The sequence below is a fragment of the Rhea pennata genome, chromosome 12 (assembly GCF_028389875.1).
Source record: "Rhea pennata isolate bPtePen1 chromosome 12, bPtePen1.pri, whole genome shotgun sequence".
NCBI classification, from domain to species: Eukaryota; Metazoa; Chordata; class Aves; order Rheiformes; family Rheidae; genus Rhea; species Rhea pennata.
In genome coordinates, this window is record NC_084674.1 from 13,249,774 (window position 1) to 13,272,569 (window position 22,796).

The 22,796-nt window shown below is 49.1% G+C and overlaps 2 protein-coding genes across 5 annotated transcripts in view; one reads left to right on the forward strand and one right to left on the reverse strand.

Annotated features, from left to right (window-relative positions):
• Positions 1–11,735, forward strand: part of ABTB1 (ankyrin repeat and BTB domain containing 1) — a 30,009-nt gene extending 18,274 nt beyond the window's left edge. The window contains exons 9-12 of the mRNA XM_062585590.1: positions 1,833–1,931; positions 2,535–2,702; positions 6,172–6,372; positions 8,221–11,735. Of these exons, the coding sequence (XP_062441574.1) occupies positions 1,833–1,931; positions 2,535–2,702; positions 6,172–6,372; positions 8,221–8,427 (675 nt within the window). The 3' untranslated portion in view covers positions 8,428–11,735. The remainder of the gene's footprint in view (positions 1–1,832; positions 1,932–2,534; positions 2,703–6,171; positions 6,373–8,220) is intronic.
• A 4,816-nt stretch (positions 11,736–16,551) lies between these two features.
• The window catches only part of MGLL (monoglyceride lipase), a 68,395-nt gene continuing 62,150 nt past the window's right edge, over positions 16,552–22,796 (reverse strand). For all 4 annotated transcript variants that reach the window (XM_062585982.1, XM_062585981.1, XM_062585980.1 and 1 more), the window contains 2 exons: positions 21,817–22,032; positions 16,552–20,209 (listed from right to left, as the gene is read on the reverse strand). In XM_062585982.1, coding sequence (XP_062441966.1) covers positions 20,084–20,209; positions 21,817–22,032 — 342 coding nt within the window. In that variant the 3' untranslated portion in view covers positions 16,552–20,083. The remainder of the gene's footprint in view (positions 20,210–21,816; positions 22,033–22,796) is intronic.

Here is a 22,796-nt window from a genome sequence, read left to right on the forward strand (position 1 = left end):
CAGGAAACTGAGCCAGTAGGATTTTGTAATTCAGGAGACAAACTCTGAGCCAAGTAAAACTCTATGTTCATCCCAGAAGTATGGTTTACCCCTTATGCCTCTTAAAGATCTATGTTTGGGGAACAAAAGGGGAGCAAAGAAGGGAAGCATGTACAAGTTGGGGTGGTTATGTCTCAACCTAAGAGCGTAGGGTGGGGATAACAGCAGGACAAAGGGAGCAGGCAGTTGGGTCATGGCTACTAGCTTTTATAACGGGATGCTGCAGAGAATGTGCCTGCAGATCCCAGGCTGGGGTTTCTTCATTGCCTAGAAACATAGTCTAGATTGTAGCAAAACAGCAGCGTGGGGAATCTGCAGATGGGCAACTGAATGTCATCTTTGATGCTGGAGGGGCCTTTCGTGTTACAGCTGTATAAAAAGCAGTGGTAGTAGGTCAGGTTGGGAGCTGGGGAACGAAGAGGTGGGGAAAGTTCCCTGAATTGCTACATCTTCTGGGAGAGGACTTCCCCAGTGGGCATGTAAGAAAGGACCCATAGGGGAGAGACACTATGGGGAGATAGCATTAGCGTGACAGTCACGTGCACAATTTGCATGTCACTGGGCCTAGCTTTCCTGTAATTAGGACCCAGAAGGTGCCAGAGGTTGCTGTGGACAGACACAGAGCTGGGCAAATGGTGCCAGACTGCAGTGTTCAGAGGTGTTGTGGGCCTTTGCCAGCTTGGTACCTTGCCACGTCCTAGAGCATGTTGCGTGAGAGAAACTCTGCTGCATACAGACTGAGCTCGGCTGCGAGCATCGGGCAACGTATCCCAGGCTGTGTCGTTGTTTAGTTTGGGAGGGGGAGTTACCTGGGTCCTCAGTAAACCTGGAAGCGAATTTCCTGAATTAGGGTGGAGGCAGGCATGTTGGAAATAAGTAGTTTGCTTAGTCTGTGATTAGAAGAGAGGTTTTTATCGTTGGTCAGGGGTTTTCCCCGGTGCAGACTTGGGATGTAACCATCCTGGATGAAAGGCGGTAGTAATAAGCTCCTCATCCCAAGTGGCTCAGGGACATGCATCTGGGAAACATGAACCAGAGGAAACATCTATTTCCAGAGATTAATCTTGCTGGTTACATGTCTGTGAATATAAACTTTTTTCACATCTGAATTATCTTGTACATAGAATAAGGTGAAAGTGAAAATATTTGAAATTATCAGTTTAAAATAACAGAAGGCCAATGGATTTTTTTATGCTGTCTTTGTTGCCATGTAGGACTGGGAGGAGGTGCGTTGGTGTTAAAATAATTCACTAGAGTATTAATACTGCAACAACACTATCTTTGGCTGCAAATCAAATGAGAAATTTAAAATGTGCTTTGGAAATGTTGCATTATTTGAGTAAGGCAGTAATTGTAGCCAAATCACTTCAAGTTGGTGTATACATCTGTGTAATCTACACACTACCTCATCCACCTGTACAGCTACACAGTAACATGCCAGTCCTCAGCTGCAGTGTGCTTCTGGTGCCCACTACATGAAATAAACTTCACCTGTCCTCAGTTATTAGCCTTCCTAGAAGGTGCAGAAATGCTTTCCAGAGGTGTCTGGAAACTTCCAGATGCTTCTGCACAAAGGAAAAAGCCAAATCGTATCAGGAAGATTTCTGTCAGGAGTGTTAGGAATCCAGTCCTTGACCTGTGTTTGCAGCATCCCTGGTGCTCTGAGGGAACAGATGGGTGGTTGGGTCTGGGAAGACTAAGAAGTCTAAACCTAGGGCCAAACTGAGAAGTCCGGACTGAGGGTACTTGTACTATGGTTGTTAAAGGCAGGGTTTTCCGATTTCTCTTCCCAGGTTGGTTTTGGGGAGTTGCCATTTGACAGCACCGACAACTTCAACAGTTGTTCTGATGTGTGTTTCCGGGTGGCAGACTATAACTTCCTGTGCCATAAGGTATGTGCTTGTGCTATGCTTCATTCCTCCCTGCTCGTTGCCCTGAGTCTGCCTGGGTCTCCCACTCACCCAGTGCTGGATTCACCCTGCAGAAGCAGTATTGCCTCATTAGCTGGAAAACCAGCAGTCTTACTGCAGCTGGAGACTGTATCTGAAGCACTTAACGAAACAGCCAACCCGGCCTTTCTTGCAGAGATGAGGAGATGGATTAGTGATTTGAGCTACAGCATTCGCCACTGCAAAACCTCCTACTTTTGGTTTGTGAGTGCAGTGTTTGGAGAGGGCAATATTTGATTTGCAAGTCAACAGCAATAGGAATGGATTTTGAGAGTTCCCACTCAGCCTTTTTGCCCTACTTCAATGCTAATTTTGAATCCTTTAAGCTTACTAATGCAGGGTAGGTATGTTCAAAAGTAAGGCATGGCAGGAAAAATGAGAAAAAGCTGTCTCAGAGATTGCAGATGCAGCTTCAAAACAGGGAGAGTCAGAATTATGTAGTCAGAACTTCAGAAATACCTTTGCTCTGACTGTTGGTTGGTTAGCTCTGTCCGGCTTGGAGCCGTGGGAAGAGGTACTAGTGTTTTCACCTTTCTTCCTCTGCAGGCATTTTTTTGTGGTCGCAGTGATTATTTCAAAGCCCTCCTTGAAGACCATTTCTGTGAGAGTGAGGAGTTGCAGACACAGCCCAGCATCCCTGTGGTGACTCTCCACAACATTACAGAAGACATTTTCATCAGAGTCCTCTACTACATCTATAGCGATGACACAGAGGTGAGGCCAGCCATGGGAGCCCTTCCTCCTTTACTGTCTTATTCTGGAGGTGTTCACAGCAGTGTCCTCCTGCAGCATGCTGGAGATGATTTCTTAAATTCCACTGCACTATTCAGGCTACTCAGTTATCTTAGGAACCTATATATGGGAACTTGCTGTTAGCCAGTAGGGATCTAGTTTGTGTATGTGACATTAGGGAATCCAAATCCTAGTTTTTCATCCCATGACAAAAGCTTGGAAATTGGTTTGCATGTTATATGTTGGCCCAATACAGTGCCAGGATTTGCAGATTTCACCTGCATGGGCTCTCTGGAGGGTGAGCATCTGCCACTAGATGGCAGCTTGAACACATTTGGAGATGTGGAAGTGTTAAAGAGATTCCTACTTATTTACTCTTGGCATCACAACACTTTTTTCCATTTGTAGTAAGTCATTATTGCCACTGTTATTTATTGCTGGGGTAGGCAGAGGTCCCACTGGGAGATCAGAGCCCTGCTGTGCTCAGTATCACAAGCAGCAACAAAATTACCTCAACTCACCCAGTTTGCAGCATAAAGGAAGGTGCAGCAGATCTCAATGTTCAAGCAGCTTCCTGCTTTGGTTTTGGAGCAAATATTTTCCACAAGTTTAGCTACAAGATGCACGGGCATATTCTGGCATTGGGGCAGTGAACAGGAACACTTCTGCACCTGCCAGTGTCACTTCTGCCAAGGAGCATTAGTGCTCTGGGTTGGGTGCTGCACACAGAGAGCGCACACAGCTGTGGCCTTGTTTCTGCTGACCTGTTCCACCCCAGGCAGCAGCAGGCAGTGCACAGTAGGGAGATAGATTCAGCAGGCAGCAAGAGCAGGACTGCTGTTGGTATTTGAGAGAGTGAATGCTTCACCTGTTTGCACTCTATTCAGCCACTCTCTGAAAGGGCAGGCAGAGAGGGAGGGAAGCATGTTAGGTTGTGAGGACCCTCCAGACTGTTGTGGCAACACTGCAGTGTAACCCTGTCACCATGCACCTCTCCAGTCTGCCTGCGCATCTCATGACGGCTTGCAGGAGGGATGCTACCCAAGCAGCCATTCCTCTCCAAAGGATGCCTAGGCTGTCCTTATTTGGCAATTGAGAGCACAGCTCAGAGCAGGAGGATGGACCACCAAAAACATGTAGGAATGGAAAAGAACTTGCTCGTGTGTTTCCTATGGAGAACAGTGCCACCGTAGAAACTAGCCTGGATATCAGACCGAGCCGCAGGCAAACTTCTGTGCAGAGTTCATCTGTTTTGAGAAGCTGCCTGGAAAAAATATTGAAGAAAACAGACATGTGGAATTGGAGCTATATTCTTATGTGGAGTATTCTTTCTCCCCTTTGGGTTTAGCCAGCCAAGTTTCAGCATTCCCAATTCCACTTGCTTTTTTGCAAAAGATTTAAATATCTCTCTCTGCCTTGTAGCAGTGACAGTCCTTGTAGCCAGGATGAAGAGCATGTGCAGAGGACAGGAGAGGCTCCAAGAACACTTGTGTGGGCTCAAGGGGAGCTTTCAGAGAAATGTTTGCCAGGTCTGCCCTTTATCGAAACAGTTGGGATCTGCTGCCATAAAAACCACTGACTTGAACGCCTCCAGCTTATGAGGTTCCTAGAGCATTATGAAAGGACAAAGCAGCACTTGATTAATAACCCCAAGAGCTTTGTTATACCACTGTGACACTATAGCATTTGTGGCTTGTCTCTAACACATCTTGCATCCTTCTGCACAGCTGTTGCAGGGTATTATACTGCTGTGACATTTGCTCCAAGTAGTCTCAGCAAACACCGATGTGGACAGCTGTAGGGGAAGAAATAATTGGCTTGTGCAGTTGTCAGAATGGGAAACCACATGTGTAGATGTGTACAGCAGTGTTGCTGCTGAATGGTCATCAGGGTGATGGGCCACATGGCACCAGAGTTACGGTTCCTCACTCTAGACCTGTGTGGCTCAGTCTGTAGGTGTTAGTGATCTGGCCTCCTCCAAAGCCAGGGTATGCTGTCAGATTCACTGTTGAGTTGCAAGTGGGTAACTGCACTCTTTGCACTTCACATTAGCAGGAACAGAACTGTGTGGAAAGAGACTCCAGTTCCAGGTTAGTGACGCAGATAGCTGACTAAAATAGGATCTGCCCAGCCAAGGGGAAGAGATTGAGTGAAGCTGGCAGTGGTGTCACCTGTATTACCTACAGTATTTCTTATTATCAGATCACTTGCAAGGAACAAAAGTACCCAAGAGGGAAATGGGGGAATGATTATCTAGCTCAAGAGTCTGAAAATGCGCCATGGACAACAGTGTAAACTTGAACATTGGGTACCTGAGTTTAGCCCAGTTTGAATGCCTATTCAAAGCCCCTCAAAGTTTACTTGGGGTGCAATTTTCTGTCCTTGGATATATCCCTATGTCACTGGATTTGTTCCTTCTATGTGGTCCATCCAGCTTTGATACAGATGTGAAAATATTCCTTATCTTGAAGGCCCCTTGTGCCTTAAGGCTAGATTTGACCTTCTACTTTAGATACTGAGATGTTTTGCAGGAGTCTTGGTTCTGACTGTAACTGCTTGAGATTGTTACTAATTCTTTGGGAGCTGTGTTTGAAGTAGAAAAGAGGGGCTGCTGTCCTTTTCCTGCATGTTTCTTAATCTGAGATCTCTGCAATGCTTGTCTCTGCAAGAAGGCTGTGGTATGTATAAGCTTGCCCAGTGAGTTTTTGTCAATGGATGTTTGCTACCCTGGTGATCTTTCACTGTGGTGCAGAGTTTCTTTGCCAGTTGAGCTTCCTCCATCAAGTGAACTGGGACACTGGTAACCGCTTCTTGTAGTCCTGCATGGGCTGGTTTGGGCTTGTCAGGTCTCTGATTTGATAATACCTGGAGTTCCCAAAGTACATGGAAATGACAGCGGGGGCAGGAGGATGGGTTGGCTGATCTTAAGAGAATAGTGTGTTGTAGGGTGTGTGTTGGGGGATTGTCTTGTTGTGTTTTCTTTTTCTCTCCAAAATGTGAGTCCAGCAGTACAAAGTGGGAGGTAAAGAGATAAAGGTCTAGTGGAGGCAAAGGTGCTCTTTGTCAGCCTTTTTCTTTTCCCCATCTAGAACAGGCTTTAAGTTCCTCTGGCAAAAGCCACCTGGACAGCCTGCACAGCCTGCAGCTGCACTTCAGTGTTCAGTATTGCTGTGTGCTTGGCTAGAGGAGAGAGTTACAGGATGGCAAACATCTTGCTTTGCGAGGAGCAGACTGCAGCATTTCAAACTTCTGCCCACCATTACAGTGACTGAGTGGAAGACCTAACCCTGAAAGTCTGAGCTCCTGATATAGGGTTATGATTAGCACTTGCCCTCTAATAGGCAATACCAGTTCAGGAAATCTCTGCTAATATGTAAGAGAAGGCAGTAGTTTGCCAGTGGCAAGTGGAGTCTGTAGGACAAGATGGTAATTCCCCTCTTTCCATTGCCAGCTGTCACCAGAGAACGCCTACGATGTGCTATGTGTGGCAGACATGTACCTGCTGCCTGGACTCAAGCGCCTGTGCGGCAGGACCTTGGCACAGATCCTCGACGAGGACAACGTTGTCAGCATCTGGCGGATCGCAAAGCTGTTCCAGCTGACTCGTCTGGAGGACCAGTGCACAGAGTACATGGCAAAGATCATTGAGAAGGTAGCAGAAAAGGGCCATATGTGCCCATAAATTTGGCTGCATAATGAGCCATAGATTAAAAACTAGGTTTTATAGCTGTACTTTGCTCCTTAATAAATAGTTGCCATCTCTGGTTTGAAGTGCTTCCTGAAAAAGAGCTATAAGAATAGGAAAGCACACGTCAGGTTAGGGCTCAGAACAAGGAGTGTGGTGGTACCTGACATCACTGCAGTAACCTCGATGTTGCTGGCCATGTAGCATGACCTCATGGACTGTGTGCTGCAAAACCTGCCCAAAAGGTACTGTAAGTTCTGTGGGCAGATGGCTGTGCTGAGCTTTCAGCTACCATGACTGGAGCAACTACAGTGTTGCTCAAATACACCAGCTGCAGCCCAGAGAACTGGGGTGTGCAGGGCAGCTCTGTGTTGGAAGCACGTCGATGTTTGTCTGTAGCCTACTGAGGATCTTCCTAGCATAATGCTATAGAAAGGAGTAACCAAGGTGATCTTCACCCTCCTGCAGGATGACAAATCTAACAGAGGTTTCCACAAGGAAACTTGGCTGTTGACCAGCCAGAAGTAACAAATCTAACACTGAAATTTCATTTATGAGGCTCAATTTAAGCGTTATCATGAGTCTGATTATAGCTAGGAGTTTCAGGACTCAAGGAGAAAGTCACTATACAGAAGGACAGGCTAGACTGTGGGGTATTTTTATACCTATACGGGTGTCTCATAAATGACTTGTACAGCACACATGGGAAAGCAGCACTTTTCACCTGCAAATTGAAAGATGTGCAATTCTTTCTGGCTTGTGAAAACCACGAAGGAAGTAATTTGGAGACTGTTCTCTTGCTCATGTACAATTGGGAGATGATAGACAGATCAGCATGGACCCAGACCTGGCTTCTGAAAAGGGATTTTGGTTCAAAAGCAGAATGAATATCATAAGTAGAAATGGGGCAAGCTATGACTTTGCTTAAATGTTTGCTTTTCATTCTCCTCTAGCCTGAACAGGAGTCATTGGGCCCAGCACTGTAAATGTGCCTTCCTAGGGGCATTGACACAAATGGAGCCAACCCAACTGTTAAAATATCAATAGCTGCAGTGTCTTGTGGAGATGCACTGATGCTGGCAACAGGGGAGAGGTTTTGGCAGAGACTTGTAGTATAGGCTGGGGGTCAGCAGCCTGCTATGCCCAGACACAGTTTGATAGCATGGACAGACAGAAGCTGCCTCTCACCCTTCAGCATGCCGCATGTTCCTGGAGAACTCAATACAAAATCATTTATGGGTGAAGTGATTTTGTCAGGCTGGACATGGAACAGAGCAGCTGTGATCTACTGACTGGCTGTCGGTGATGGGGCTGAGAGCCATGATGGGCAGAGTAGTATTTGTGGTTCCTGGTCCTCAGTTGGGCACATGCACCCTCTGCCTTGCCTGTGGCAAGACACTGCCTAAAGGTGCCTGGCAGCTTCTCTTGGCTCCTGCTGCTGGCTCTTGCTGGGGAGCCTTTCTTGAGGGAATTTTATGTATATTTGTGGTGTCCTGGTACCAGAGCTATGAATACTTGGTTAATGAATATTCGAGTGTACTGTGTGGGGTACAGGTTCCTCACAGTCATGACCATTTATTGTTGGAATTTTATTGCCTCCTTCAGATGAATGGCAGGACTGCATGTGCACTCAATGGTACGTTTGCATCTACAGGCATGTCTCCAAATGGTGTCTGTAGAATGCTCAGGAAGATTTGGGTCTCCACGTAGCCTTAGCATTCCTATCTCCTCCTGCTGGCTCAACAGTCGCTGAGCCCATTATCCTGTTGTCTGCCCTCTGGTCTTGCTAATGTTTATCTTGTCCATCCCATCCAGCTGGTGGAGTTGGAGGAGTTTGTGACCGCTGTGAAGGAGAATGCGGAGGCTGTGGAGGAACGGCAGGAGACTGACTCCATTCCCTTGGTCGACGACATCCGCTTCCACATCACCAGCAATGTGCAGACTTACAGTGCCATCGAGGAAGCCAACCAGAAACTTGAAGCTCTGGAAAACCTTCTGGCCAGTATAGGGCTCGAGTGCTGATGTGTGCAAACCTTGCCTGTCATATGCAGCCTGCGTAACCCTCTACAGTGATTTGACTCAGACTGCAGGAACATCTGAGTCTCTGAATGTCCCTTTTCCCCTCCCTTGTCCTCCTTCCCATCCACTTCCAGGCATGGTTTCTTTTTAATTTATTTATGTCTGGACACTTGCATGTCTGGTTTGTGTTTGGTTTTATTTTGATTTTGTTTCTCCTTCCAGAAATAGCTCCTAAAGCACAGCCCAGTTCAGTAGCTGCTGCTTGTACAGTACAGTGCAGACAGGAGACTGTGGGTCATTGAGGGCAAGGGAGCTGCTGTGGGGAACTTGCTACTGCCTCGCGTAAGGACCCGTCCTGTTCTGTTGTCCAGTCACACACTTCTGAAACTGGGTCGCACCAGGGTATTTGTTACATTGCCACTAGCAGAGGAGGAAAACTGGATTAAACTCTCCAAATAAGTACCTTAGAAAGGAGCTGTTTTTTCTTTCACTGTCAGCGTTATAAGATTGGCAAAGGTGGGCAGTGCTTCCCTGACAGGGACACAGGATCACTTGACTGTTTGGAAAGAGCTGTTTTCACCTGCTATTCTAGTTCATAGGTGAAAAATGCCAAAATGATTTCCAGGTCTTCCCTAGCTTTTTGTTGCCTCGAAGTGTTGGCATTTAGATTTGCACGCTCAGGGGAGTGGCAAAACTCAGGTTTTAAAATATCTGAGTTCTGGCAGATGGACGATTATTTTCAATCAGGAGCATAGCAAAGATACGATGTTTTCCTTGTACTGTGTGAGATGCACAACTTCAGAAATTAAAAGCTTTGCTTTCTGAACACAAATCTTTGGGAGTGTGGTGGAGACCAGAGACCTGTTCTAGAAGGCAATAGCTTTCGATGCATTAAAAGGGTGAAGTTCCCGTTTTTGTCCTAGCAGGACAAGGAGCACCTTCTTGGAATAGGCACTTTTCCTTTCTCTTGGTCTGTTGTTGGAGAGCAAAACTCACTTATGCTGGTGGGTCGGGGGAGAGGGGCCTTTTGGGCCTGTTGCAGGGCAGCTGTCCCACTCTCTGACCTTCTGGCTTGGCTCAGCCTTGAGCCTTGTAGCTTTATTGTTCTCCAGGAAATTCACTGTTTGTGCTAATGAATGTTTTTGAATCTGTGTTCTGCAGTAGGTCGCGTTATCTCTTCGTCTCCCTGGACTCCTAATGAGGGTAATGATGTTCTTTCTCCTTGGCGCCAATCAGCAGCCGATACCCGTGCGCAAAGCCTGCTTCGCTGCCCTCGGAGCTGTTCATCCCCAGCACAGCGAGTTGCGAAGGTCTGGAGCCTCTAGGGCATGGAGAGGGCAAAGCACACTCTGCCGTGCTGCGAGTTGGGAGGGAGAAAAGGGGTTGTGTGAAGTACAGGGGGGATCTTGCATGAACAGTGGGCTGCCATTACTGGTGGATGCTGATTGTCACTTTGGTCACTTTATGAGGCAAGAGCTTAAAATAACTCTGTCAAAGGGGCCTGGCCCCCCTACAGCTGCAGGGGAGTGCTTGCATGGGTAAGGGACTGGTCTGGACAAAGACTTGTTAGAGATGTGGAGGTGCGGGCAGGATGGGCTGCCTTTCCCTGCTAATCCCATGTGGCGAAAAACACACTCTCCCCCAGCATGTGAGAACACACTGCCGTGCTCAGCGCACTGCCCAGACCTGGCACGGCTTTGAAGTTGTGTGCTCTTACGTGGGCAGGCTGGGGCAGGCTGCAGAGAAGCTGCTCGGTGGTGGTTGGGTAATGCACTCTAGAGAAGCTGGACTCCAGCAACAGTGTGCCAGGATTGAGCTGCACGGGCAGGGAGCTTTGGGACAGACATGGCAGGGCAGGAAGGAGGTGCATTGCCAAACTGGACCCTGGGTGCTTGTGCAATTTGTCATCTGTTTTTAACTGGTTTCTCTTGCAGGACAAGTCCCTTTAGGGTAGGGGGTGATGGCTGCATGGCTCTTCAGGCAGTGTCTGCCTTGCTTCTGTTTCAAAATGCTTGTGTAGAAATAAAAGGAGTCCCTGTGGTTTGCTTTCTGCAGCCATTTTAGGGTGGGTAAAGGAATGTGTCCGTGCAGGTTTGTGTCCCTGTATGAGAGCAGGGAGCAGCAGGGGAGGTTCTTCTGTTTGGGGTGGTGATGTGGAAAGGAGCTGTATTTGTTATGCAATTTGTGGGATATACAAATCTCTTCACCTCCATGTGCATCTCCAAGCTCAGAGCAGCTTTGACACAACAGCCAGAGCGCTCAACACAACTTGAACTGATAAAAGCAGCTCAGTAAAGCTTTAATATGAAGTTCCATATATTTTAGGGAAAGAGGGGTGTTTAGTGTGCTTTGGAAACAACTCATAGCTTGACCCAGCTAGTACAGTTCACCAATGTTTTTCCTCCCTTTGTTGCTGAAGATGACAATAAACATAAGCAGGATGTTTAGTTTATCGCATCCCCTCTGCTCTTCCTGTGTAAATTCCCTATCTGACATCTCGGTAGTTGGCTTTCCACAGCATCAGGGTTGTGACAGCTCTGCACGAGGCTCCGGTGGAGCCACCAGAGAACTGAGCGTGGCCTTTGCCTTCTGCTTGTGCTGAACGAGATGCAGAAATGGGATCACTGAGGAACGTGCTGATGTTTTTCTCTGCAGACACCTCAGCTCCTGAAGCAATGTGGACACTGGTAGCAGGCAAAGCAAGGAGGAGGCAGAGCAGGGGCGGTGATTTGGAGAAGCGTTTTCTCCATATGACTGCTCTTAATTCCATTCCCGCATCCTTAAGCATGGAGCAAGCGGGGCTGCAGTTATACGAGTGCAGTGAAAGGTCAGTGTGGCCTTTTGATTTGCACCCCCTGGTAGCACAGTTGCACGCGGGCTGCCAAGCAAACGCCTCATCCGTCTGCGTGCACTTAGTGGTCGCATCTGTGAACACCACCAGATTGCCCAATTACTCGGGGTCTTTTAACCCCCCTCCTTTTGGCAAAACAGGGCTATGAAAAAGCATGCGTAAGCAGATGGTCAGCATGCAGGCAGGCTCCTAATAAGATGAGCCGGGTCATAACATAGATATGAATTTACTTTATTCACATTGCAAATAATTTTATCACAAGATAAAAAAAAAAAACTAAGGATTTTTTTTCTTGTTGCCAGTGTCCTTTTTGTGTTCTGTTGCCTCTGTCCTTTTTATTTACTACCAGCCACCTGTTGAATTAAGGAGATTGTAAAGTTTATCAGAGCAACAATATATATATATAAAAAGAAATGTGCAAGCATGTGTGCAGCAATAAAAAGCTATATATTTCACTATATCTATTTCTGCTGTGGCCTATTTATTAGCAGCTGACGTCAGGGTGGCTTTATTTCTGGAAGAACTTGGTGGGTTCCTTCAGTTTGTTTTCCTGCACCCAAGCAGATGGCTGGCTCTGCATCGTCCTGCTTCAAGCAGTGAGGAAAACGTGACTGCTTCGCTCCCTTGCTGGCCTGTTTGGGAGTAAGGTACTGTGGTTTTTATTGAATCCTTTCTCTTAGAAGTGTTTTTCATTAGCAGCACCATGGCACAGCCTTGATAAACACTGTGATGGTGTGTCAGGGAGGTGATTTTTATCTTGAAAAAATTGCTCTGGGCAGTCCTCAGCAGATGAGTTGTCCATCTTCTCCTCTTGTCACCCTGTGCTGGTGTTGTCTGTGCCTCTGTCATTACTGGCTAGTTTATTCTGTTCGTTAAATCCAAGGGTGGGGATTGCTTAGCCTCCATGGAAAGCACTTCCTGTGCTTATCTACACATTCATGGAGCTGCTGAAGCATGTTTCTGAAAGCTCAAGTGCACTGAAGAGTCTAGGCAGTCCTTCATCTCCTCCCTGAAAACACAGAAGCTTATTCTGTCTTCTGCCATCTCATGTGTCTGGGTGGCTGCAACAATCTCCATGGCAAACAGCAACGATCAAGCTGCCCCCATGCAGCTCCTGGTGACTTTGGAGTGTGGCTGGGGCCCAGGGAGCGGGGAGCAAAGTGCATCCCTGAAGCTCTGCATAGGAACTTCCAGTGTTTCTGGGAGAGAAGAGCAATAGCATCTGCGTTACTAATGCTGCTGAAGGGAGGGACCTGGCTGGGAAAACTTCAAGCAATGATCAGGCTTTTGGGACTAGGCAAACAGTGCTTACAAGGAGTGTTGTGCTGCAAGAGCCTGGAGTAAAAGGTATCTTCAAGATTCTTAGGCTGTTCAGGTTGGTACAGTCATGGTCAAACTGCAGAGACGGCACCTTCCTACCTAAGAGCTCGCAGTCAGCCTGTGTTGGCAGGTTGCTCTGCTCTGGGTGACTCGGATTTTTCTTCTCTGTTGCTACAGGTACCCTGGCAAAGCCCGTTGCGATTTGGGGAGCTGGATTTGGTCCGTTCATGCCCTTTTGTTAGGGATGAGCAAGTCTAGCTAGTGCTGTTGATGAAAAGCAAAGGCAGAGCCATGGCTTTAGTCCTCTGCTTGCAGGGGGTCACACGTGCCAGAAGAGCAGGTTTTTCTCTTAGCTTCTGAGCTAACCAGATTTGACATAACAGATTTATTAAGATAATAGAGACCACAGGGGCAAACTGTTTCTCATAGCAGGGCCCTGTTTCTCATGAGGAGCTGTCTCGCTGCTGATGCTGCTGCCTGCCTCGAAGATGTGCTAAGTGAACAGCGGAGTGAACTCCGTTTCCAGGGTTAAATGGCTCCTCTGGTGGAGATGTCTCCTACTAGGTCCTGCAGCTGCGCCAGCACCGAGCTTAGCGGGTGGCCCACGAGCTGCTGGGAGAGCAGCAGGTTCCTGCAGGCTGTGTCGCTTTTGCTGATCCTTGTGCAATGGTGTAGGAGAAAGACAGTGAATGTAGCCCAAAACAGCAACGCGTTTGTCCGTGGCTCCGTACAGCAGCCGCCATGGGCAGGCTGCGCCTGGCAGTCTTGGCGAGATACACGGGGCACATGTTTCGGGGTGGGCAGCTGGTCCTTTCTGTAGCAGTTATTTAAAAAAAAACAGTTTGGAAATCAGAGGTGGGTTACAGGCAATAACAGGCAAATTCTGCAGGAAGGGAGAAAATCTCTTAGGGGCCAGCAGCCACGCGAGGGCGCGGATATGGGCTTGCAGATCCCCGAGTCAGGCCGCAGCCATGAAGTTCAAGTGAGACCAGCTTTGGGGAAAGGCGGAGAGATGTGCGTGGGCCTTTCTCTTCGGGGCAGTGAACTTTATAAGCCCACAAGTTCACAGCAAGGTTTGAAGGGCATTTCAGGAGACTGAAAGCTTTGGAAGGGAATCGGTACCAGGCAAAGAGTTAGCCTAGGTCCCGAGGGTCTGGCTGCTCGGTTCCCAAAATAAGCTCTGAGAAAAGAGTGCGAGAGCTCCCCTCTCCCCTCTCCCCTCCTGGTACCGGCAGGGCACGCGCGACGGGAGAGCGGCACTGGGGAGCAAGACCTGCTCCAGACCTGCTCCCTCCAGGCTCAGGCTCTCACGTTGGTTTTCTCATACCTCGTCCCTGAAGGTTTGTTTTGCTCCCTGCTCTGGTTGCTGGTACGGAAAAATGTGAGGCCCTGGGGCACGGCGTGCTGGGAAGGGGGGCAAGTCCGGAGCAGGGGCAGCCTTCGGAAAAGGTCGGGCCTGCGGAGAGGCCGCGAGGCTGGACGTGTCCCTTCACGGCATCTGGGTTGTGCGCGGGGGGTGCTTCCAAAGAAAACCGCGCTATCTTCACGTAGCTTTCCCGTGGAAGAGTCCGAGCCGCTCTGCGTCGTGTTGAGATGTCGTTAAAATCCCTGTAAGAAACCAGCCCCCCCCCCCTTTTCCTTCCCTTACCCCGCCGCTCCTTTGCTGGTCAGGGTTGTCCCGCTACCGCTCGCCCAAGGATGTGATAGTGATGAATCGCGTGAGCAAGGTGGTGCCGCGACCTGCTCTGGAGGGGCACCGTGGCACGTTTTCCATCTAAATGAAGACACGACCGTGGGATGGAGGCTGCTGTCCTTGGAAAGCTGGGAAGCGCCGGCTTCTCCTGGCGCTCTGGCTCGTGGCAGGATAGGCCGTAGCCCGGCAGAGCTCTGCTCGCCTGCGTTCGTGGCCCCTTCTTCAACGGGGGCAGCAACCGTCCCGCTGCTCCCCCTTGCGCCCAAGCTGCCCTCGCCTTGCTGCTGCCGTTCTGGTCTTCTCTTGAGAGCTTGCACAAGCGTTTTCCGTGCTGCACGTCTTTCCCCTCTCCTCCACTCTCCCACCAGGCCGCGTGGATTTCCACGCCAAGTTTCTTTTAATTAGACGTTACCACGCGTTTCATGCATATCACGCAATCCATCCAAACTCTTAATTAATCTCTTAGGAATTTTTTTTTCCATCTGAATGCCCGGAATATTTCCAGACCCAGAAGAACTTCCCGGGTGTGCCTGGGTCCTGCGGCAGCGTCTCTGCCACCCGCGGAGCCGCTGCGGGGGACATGGGCGGCTCCGTGCCGTGCCGCAGGCGCCGGGATCACACCTGGAGGGGCCCGCGGGATTAGAGGTGTTTGCTCGTGGATGTGGCTGTTTAGTTTAATTATCCTGCTGTGAGGAAGCTAGCAGGAAGGTGAACAGCAGCTTCCCTGTCAGGTGGAGAAAATTGGCTGCAGCATTAGAAGAGACCAGCGCTGCCTGATAAGCTTGGAGAACAGCACTGTTTCGGAGCAAAAGGGAGACTTCTGGTGCTTACAGACAAAAAGAGCAAACATCTGCTGGAAAACAAAACACCCCCGCCTCGCCCAAAGCAAGGGAAACTGGCCGCCGGCACAGCCCGCGGTGCCAACGGGCTCTGGCTGCCTGGTGGCAGCAGCACGTGGCCCTTCTGCTCCCCTTGGCAGTGGCTGAGCTCCGGCTCCTCGGCCAGCTCGCGCCATGGCTTGCGACTGGAGCAGCTCCCCCGCGCAGTTATGGGGTCCTGGAGGCCAGCAAAGCCACACTGCTGAGCCGTGACCTTGGGATGCTTTGCCAGTGTTAGCAGAGCAGCTAGAGAGCCAGCCCGTGCGTGCGGAGGGCTGCCCCCGTCTCCCTGCCCGGAGCTGGGGCAGGAGCGTCCCTGCCGAGCTGCCGGTTGACAAGCGCGTTACAGTTCCTCTGGTTCCTGCTTTACCGTCGGCTGATGCCCCCTTGCAGTACGAGAACGAGGCCCAGACAGCGCCAGCACAGGGTGACGAGGAGAAGATGGACGACTCACTGGCTGAGGACTGCCCGGAGAGAACGAGCCGGCTCCAGATAGCAGCTTCTGGCAAAGATCCGAACTGGGGGGGGCTGAAGAAAGGGGCAAAAAGCAGCAGCATCCTGCAGCCTCGCGGGAGAGGGCTCGAAGCACAGGCTGGAAACAGAAAGGCCACCTGCAGCCAGGACCGACCGCGGTGGTGGTGGCACAGGAACCTGCCGGGGAAGCTGCAGGTCTCCCTTGGCGTGGGGGGTTCGTCGGGCACCCCAGGAGCACCGAGCCCTCAGCTTTGGCTAGCCGAGGGCTGTTAACGTCGGCCCCCAGCGCCTGGGAACCGCCTGCGGGCGCCGGGAGAGGCCAGGCGCGCTGCCGGCCCTCTGCGGAGCTGCAGCGGGGGGCGAAGGCAGCCTTTAAACCGCTGCTGCTCCTGGTCACGTTGCAGATGCTTCCTGTTTGAATTAGGCATGTTTCAGGACTGAAACAATATTTTAACGGGCTTGTAAAACCGTGGGAAGAAGGTCAAGCTTGTCTGGTACTGCAGGCTCCTGCCCCAGCTCCAGCGCTGCGCTGCCTGGGCCGGGGGAGCACTCGGGGCCCCCCGCGTCCCCGCGCGGGCAGCGTCCCCAGCCCTCCTAGTGCACCGGCCGTAGCAGAACCGAGCGGCTGTAGCTGGATGTGAGCAAATCCGCCTCCCTTCCCGTGCCACATAGCAACGTTTACTGCAATGCTCCAAGCTAATCCAGCCTCTGGAAAGCCGACCTCGAGGCAGAAAGGGAACGGCAGGCCTCCGCGAGCGGCAGCCGGGCAGCGCGCCGGCCACGCCGTGCGGCGGCACCGGGGGCTCCGGAGCCCTCCTCTGCAAGCTCAACAGCAATTTAATCTCTCTCTGCCTTACCCTGCTCCTGCTCCAGAGAGACAGCAGTTGTGAACGATGCCCTCAACCACGATCTGTTCAGAAAACATAACTTTATTATTAGTTGCAATATACATTGTATTCCTTTAAGAATCCTAAACTTGTACATTTTTTCCCATTGAAAATACATGTGTATGTATATATGTTTATATATATATATATATATATATATGTATGCATTTTATTGAACTGGAACACAGTGGAACAAAGACAAGCTCAGAAATTACTTGGAAAAATAAGTGTGATCTCAATGGGTTTGTGCTGGCAGTGTGCTAGGGTAAGTGGTATAAAAAGACCAGGCTAAATAGAAAATGTCTCGTGTAGGTCTGGAGGAACGGTGTCTCAGTGCTACAGGTGGTGGTATCTACAGCAGTTACACGTTACTATTGCTCAGTCGCAAACATCACCTATTCCCAAAGGCAGCCCAGCCTCTGGGGCGTCTCCAGCCAGCAACATGCACGAGGCCAGCTGTGCTCTTCCCTACAAATGGTACCTGCCATTTGAAAATAGAGTTTAATTACGTTTCCCTTGGCAGCAGCTCTGCTCATTGCTAGCCCGGTCAATACAGGAAGCGTTCCTCCAGGGCCTGGTGCAACCTGACTGGGTCAACATAAAGCAGCTTACACGCTGTGTAAGGGCTCAGCAACTGTCCTGACCACGCTGGCTGAGAACCACAGCTGCTGGAAATCAGCATTTCAGGTGGCCCAGGTTGATCTGCTCCTGGCTTGTTGCTTCCACAGTGATTCCCACCACCTGAAAATCTGGAGGTGTATATGGGCAGAGGCAGCAAGCAGGTAGCAGGCAGAAAGCCGCTGGCTTTTCTTCAGGTAAGCTTCCCTGTGTTGATTGCCTCAAAAGACAGCTCTTCAGAAAACTGGCCAAGGGTGGCAGCAACTTCTGCCCTGCCAGGGGTTTGGGGGTGTTTTTGTTTGTTAATCTGATTTTTCAAATGCAGCTTCCTCAGGCCACATAGCATTGCTGAGCTTAGCTAGATGGAGGGACAAGTCTCCCCTAGACTGACATAACTGGTTTGCTTTTGTTCCTTCTGAGCTGCAGATGCTCCGTGGTGAAAGGATGTGCTGCAGCAAAGGCACGGATTGCAGACCTTCCTCTGCCTGAGGCCACACTGGAGGGAGCAGACGGCCCCGACCCTCCTGCTGGAGGGTCGCTTCCCTCTCTCCTACAAAGTGCTTGTCAGTTTGTGAAGGGATTTAAAGGATGTGGGCACTGATCTGCTCCTACTGACTTCCTCAGGAAAAGTGCTTTTGAAAAATATCACCTTTAAGTTGTCATCTTGCTACTACCCCAAAACACCTGGCTCGGCTGCATCATGCCTGCTTGATTCCTGTTCCAGCTGAAGAAGCAGGTGAGGTTTATCACCACTGAAATCTTTCCACACTTGCTGTCTTTCCCCAGCAGTATCTGGCAAGGAGGGCCCTTGCTCAGTGAAAACAAGTTAGAGCAAGCCAGTCTGTGGGCAGACACAGAGCAGGCAGCCTGTGCATCGTCTCCTCATTCCCCTAGCAAGTGTCGCTGCAGGTTCAGCAGGGGTTGGGGACAGTGCTAGATTGCATCAGAATAACATTTTAATCAAAAGCGCACAGTGCTAGGAGAACTACAGCTCGTCCTTCTCCTCGGAGGCAGGAAAATACAAGTGTAGAAAGGCCTGCACCAACCTGTATAAAAGAGCTTTCCTGACTAGGTCCTCAGGGCATAGCACACGTCCTCGCATCACTGGTACCTCACCGCTGGCGGGGCTGCACGGGGCCTGGCCTGATTCTGACTGTTACTGCACAGAGGTCCCTTTCCTGAACTGTGCCAGAACTGCTACCACTGCTTCCACTGCTACCAGGGCAAGAAACGGGTCTTGTTTTGTCACTGTGGGAGATACTCCAGTTTCTCTCATGGAGCATTTAGTGGCTCCCTCTTCTTGCAAATTAACTCCTTCCCTTTGGCTAATGCCAAGAGGTGTATAATAATTAGGGCCACCTTTTGGGTAAATTCGCCAGCACAGCCGTGTTGTGATCGCTACGCTGCTTTTGCTGTATTGATACAATGCCTTTGCTCTGCAACAGGGTCTTCGGTCTTTCCTTTAGCCCCACGGTCACTGGACGCTCAGTCAGCTCCAGCATTTGGCTCGTCTGCACCACTGGATCAGCTCACGGTGCTCCAAAGCAGCTTGTGCACCAGTGCCCCTGAATACCCGCAGGGCAGCAAGACTCGGGTTGGACAGGTGATTGTACCCTTTACTCTGCCTTTCGCTCCCCACCTTGTGCAGAAGGGTGAGCTCAACCCCGTGCTGATCCTGCCAGAGGTAGCTGTGCTCCTTCAGAGGAGAAAGGGTAGTGCTTGGACAGGATTTCTATTCATGCTTTGGGTCTCCTATTAAACTGATGGACCATGAGGACACCCACTGTTACTCCCCACCCACCAGATGCTTTGCGCTTCTCTGTAGCATTTTTTTCGGGACATTTTCCAACTGATGAAGGAAAACAACAGATTATGACTGTAAAGTTATGGTGAGAGAACTGGTTCCTGGTAGGACAACGTTATTCCTTGCCAAGAGAAGGAACAATTAACTCCTTTAGATCCTCCTCCCATTTATTTCCCAGTTCCCTGCCACCTCTATATACATCATATATTATATTACTATATTCTCTTAAAACTCTGACCTTGCTTCTTTAGTTTCAGTAGCACAAGTAATTAATCCAAAAAATTAGAAAGAAAGGAAGAAAGCAGCCCCTAGGAATATTTACAGAGTAGTTCATCTTGCAGAGGAGATGGGGGGGTGGCACTGGGAATAGCACAGTTTTTGAATGTGTGAAGTGAGTTTGATTCTACATTCATCCTTTTCCCCTCTGGGATTCTGTTCTGATGATGAAAATTAGAAAGCTGTTCAACATGCTTTCCCAGAGTGCAAACTCACAGAGGAGTTAGGGTGGGAGGAGAAAACACACTGTTTATTCTTTTCCCTTGAGTCTGACCTGCTAATAAAGGTAGTATCCAAAGGGGTCTGACCTTGAAAACCAGCCTTTTGCTTTCAAGCATAAGTCTATTCCCACCCCCCATCGGTTCTGCCTTTCAGCCTCTCTTCATTACCCAGCAAGCATTCTCCTCTAAGGGCCAGGACTTTTAAGGTACTGGATGGTGGGAAGAGGGATAGGACTGTACATACCTGGAATCAAAACCATAAAATGGAAGATAAGGACCTGTTTAACATACCAAAATTATTGCAGTATAAATACAATCCTGGCACCTCAGCAAAAACAGAGAGGGGAAGTGATAGAGGAGGCTCAGTGGATAAGGGGCTGTTTAATAAAACTACCCAACCTGGAAAGCTTTAATGGCTGCTCCCATAGCTATAAATTCTTTCTGAGATTAGGGCAATGGCCATTTACATGAGCAAAAAATGCTCCACCTTGTGCCTCTCCCCCCCACCCTCCCTCATGCTGTGCATGGTACAATATCCCAAGAGTCTCTCTGTGTTAGATCTTTTTCAGAGAGATGTCTATTAGGAATAGCATCTGTCCACAGAAAAACCCAGTAAGAGTTGCAAAAATAATTGCTCTTAAGTATGGCTGGTTTCCCCAGCTGCTGAGACCTTCTGACCAATCCACGTTAGTATTTCTGTGAAGACCGAGGTAGTGACCTCAGGCAGCTCTCTGTGGAGGGCATGGTAGGCTTCCTCATACACCTGCAACCAAAAAGAGAATAAAGATTACTACAGCAGAAAAAATTCCCAATGAACAAAGCAACCTTCAGCCACATCTTGTTAGAACTCGCAGACCCAACATATCCTGCTCACATCTAGTCAGATTTTTTCCTAGACGTGGCAGGTTATGAAATCAAAGAGCTTCCTTGAGCTTTGGCCCACACCACTTCATAAAGGGATCCCACCTGAACTCTAAGGTTCTCTGTTGATGGAACCTGTTCTGGATTGTGCTCGAGGCAGATGTTGTTTTTCTTTAAGATTCTTTTCTAGGGGTGGAAAACAAGCACAAAGGGGGTAGTGAGGAAGGACAGGACATCATATGTCTCTACACTTTCTGCTTTTTGTGGTAGTTCATGAGCTGAGGTCTTTTACACCCCAGGGAAAGGACTGGATTCAGTGGAGCCATGAGCTCGCAGCAGCTCACGTAGACAGATTACACATGTCCTCAGCTGAGCACCTCAAACTAGTCACTTTGGCAAGCTGCCTGGGACAGTGTGTAGGTAATAGGTAATTTAGTAGGTAAATAGTAGTTTATAGGTAATAGAAGTAAATGGAAATATTTTTTCCTCCTATTTCTGATCCCCTTTCCACAGTTAGGTCCTCATGGTAAATGGCTCCTTCAGGATTTGATCCCGTCTCCATTTTATATCCCTGACATCTGCCAACCTTTTAGCTCCCTCCCATTTTTTGTGTGTACTGTTTCTTCTTCTTTGCTGCACTTAGCATTCATGGTGCTAGAGAGGACATTGGCATTGGAGCTTGACACTTGTGCATGACCAAGCACTCTGCTGCCCTTTAGTAAGCTTTCCTGTTTCTTATCCCAATAAGAAGCAGGAAATCCTCATCATGCCCTTGGAGTTTAAAGGACAATGGGGGATGTTCCCATCATGCCTTGTGTAATTTTACTTCTTTCATGGCTAGCCTATCCAGTTATTTTTCTGATGACAAAAGCTTTCCCTTGGTCTCCCTGTCTCTCTTTCAGGCTCATTCACGTGATAACAATTGGTTAATCAGCTGTGGCTCCCTTGAAATGAGCAGATGTGAAGGGGCTTTTGTTGTGCTGGGCTTTGGAAAGGCCTCCCTGCACCTTCATGCACTGGGGCATGAGGTAAGGTTGGTGCTAACACAGTTGGTATTGTCCAGAAAAGCTGTTGAAGGTCAGCACTTCACTTGGTTATGAGCCTTGCTCTATGGACATGCCAAGTTGCTTCATGTCACAGAGATCTCTAAGTACACAGCTACCAACAGGATCAGGTATTCAGGTCACCCACAACCCCCTGCTCCAAAGGGAGTTCAGCTGAATTCTCACCCCTAATGGCCTTGTCAACCTTAAAAGGCAAGAAGCAAGCTTAGCCCTGTTACTTATTATAACGTGGATATTGGCCAAGATTCCTTGAGAGAAGGTTTGGGCCTCTGCTTAACGACTATGTTGACATACCAGGACAGTCCAGCTTTATACAGTCCTGCTTTCCCTCAGTACTGCTTACATCTCTGAAGGGAGCTAAGCACATTCCCTACCCCTCACAGTGACTGGTGCTCCGGCCAATCCTAACAGTACAATTCCATAAAAAGCAAGAAAGCAAGATAACCTTGAGTGTTTTGTCTTGACTCTGCACCGTGTCCATCAGTAAATAGGACCCTCTGATATCACAGAGCTTGTCAGAAGAGCCGTGCAGCACCAGGATGGGCAGAGTCAGCTTGGGCAGAGCTCGCTCAATTCTGGCAATGGCGTTCATCAGCTGGATGACAAAGGAGACCTTCATGCCACCGTGGCAGACCAGGGGATCTGCTGTGTACGATTCTATCTGGCAGGGAGAAAGAGGTAATTTAAGTTTAGCAATATTTCATGCAGAGAAACAAAGCAGCTCACTTTGGCTGTGAGGAGTCTCTTCCCTTGCTTGCATAGCCATTTCCTGACCTGTCAGGACATCCTGTCGTCAGAGTCAAAGCTGATATCTTCACTGCAGCTTCCCAGAACCTGTCACAAAACCTGGCTTGTTCCAAGTTGCATGTTTCTCTTTTACATCACTAAAAAATAATTTGAGCCAAAGATCCTTCTGCAGGCAAACAATCAGTGTCAGCCAATGACTGTTCCCCTAGGGACACCTGGTTACATCTATTTCTACCCTGACATGTCTTTCTGTCACTCAAAGATGACAGTTCCTTCTGCATATGGTTCTTCAGCCTGCAATATTCCAAAGTTGATATTGTCCAGGTCCTTACCCTGCTTTGGTGAGGTCCCAGATGTTCCTCTCTCTCTGGGGATAAAAACAGTGATCTATAGATGACTAGCATATCTGATTGCAAAGCACTCCTACACTTAGGGGTTCTCTCTTAATGTGAAGCTTGCAGCTAGAGACAGAATCAGCAAAGACAACAGTACCCCATAACCCTTCTCCTCAAGCTGGACTACTCCATGCTGGAGCCTGCAGGGCCGGGCCTCCAAGGGAAGGTGGCTTCAATGTGCCTGCTTTGTGTGAAGCAAGCTGTGGGCTCATGGCCAATAACATTTAGGGAGCCCCGTGGCTCAGTGTAGTTCTTCATTCAAATGATGGCATTAGGTGGTAGC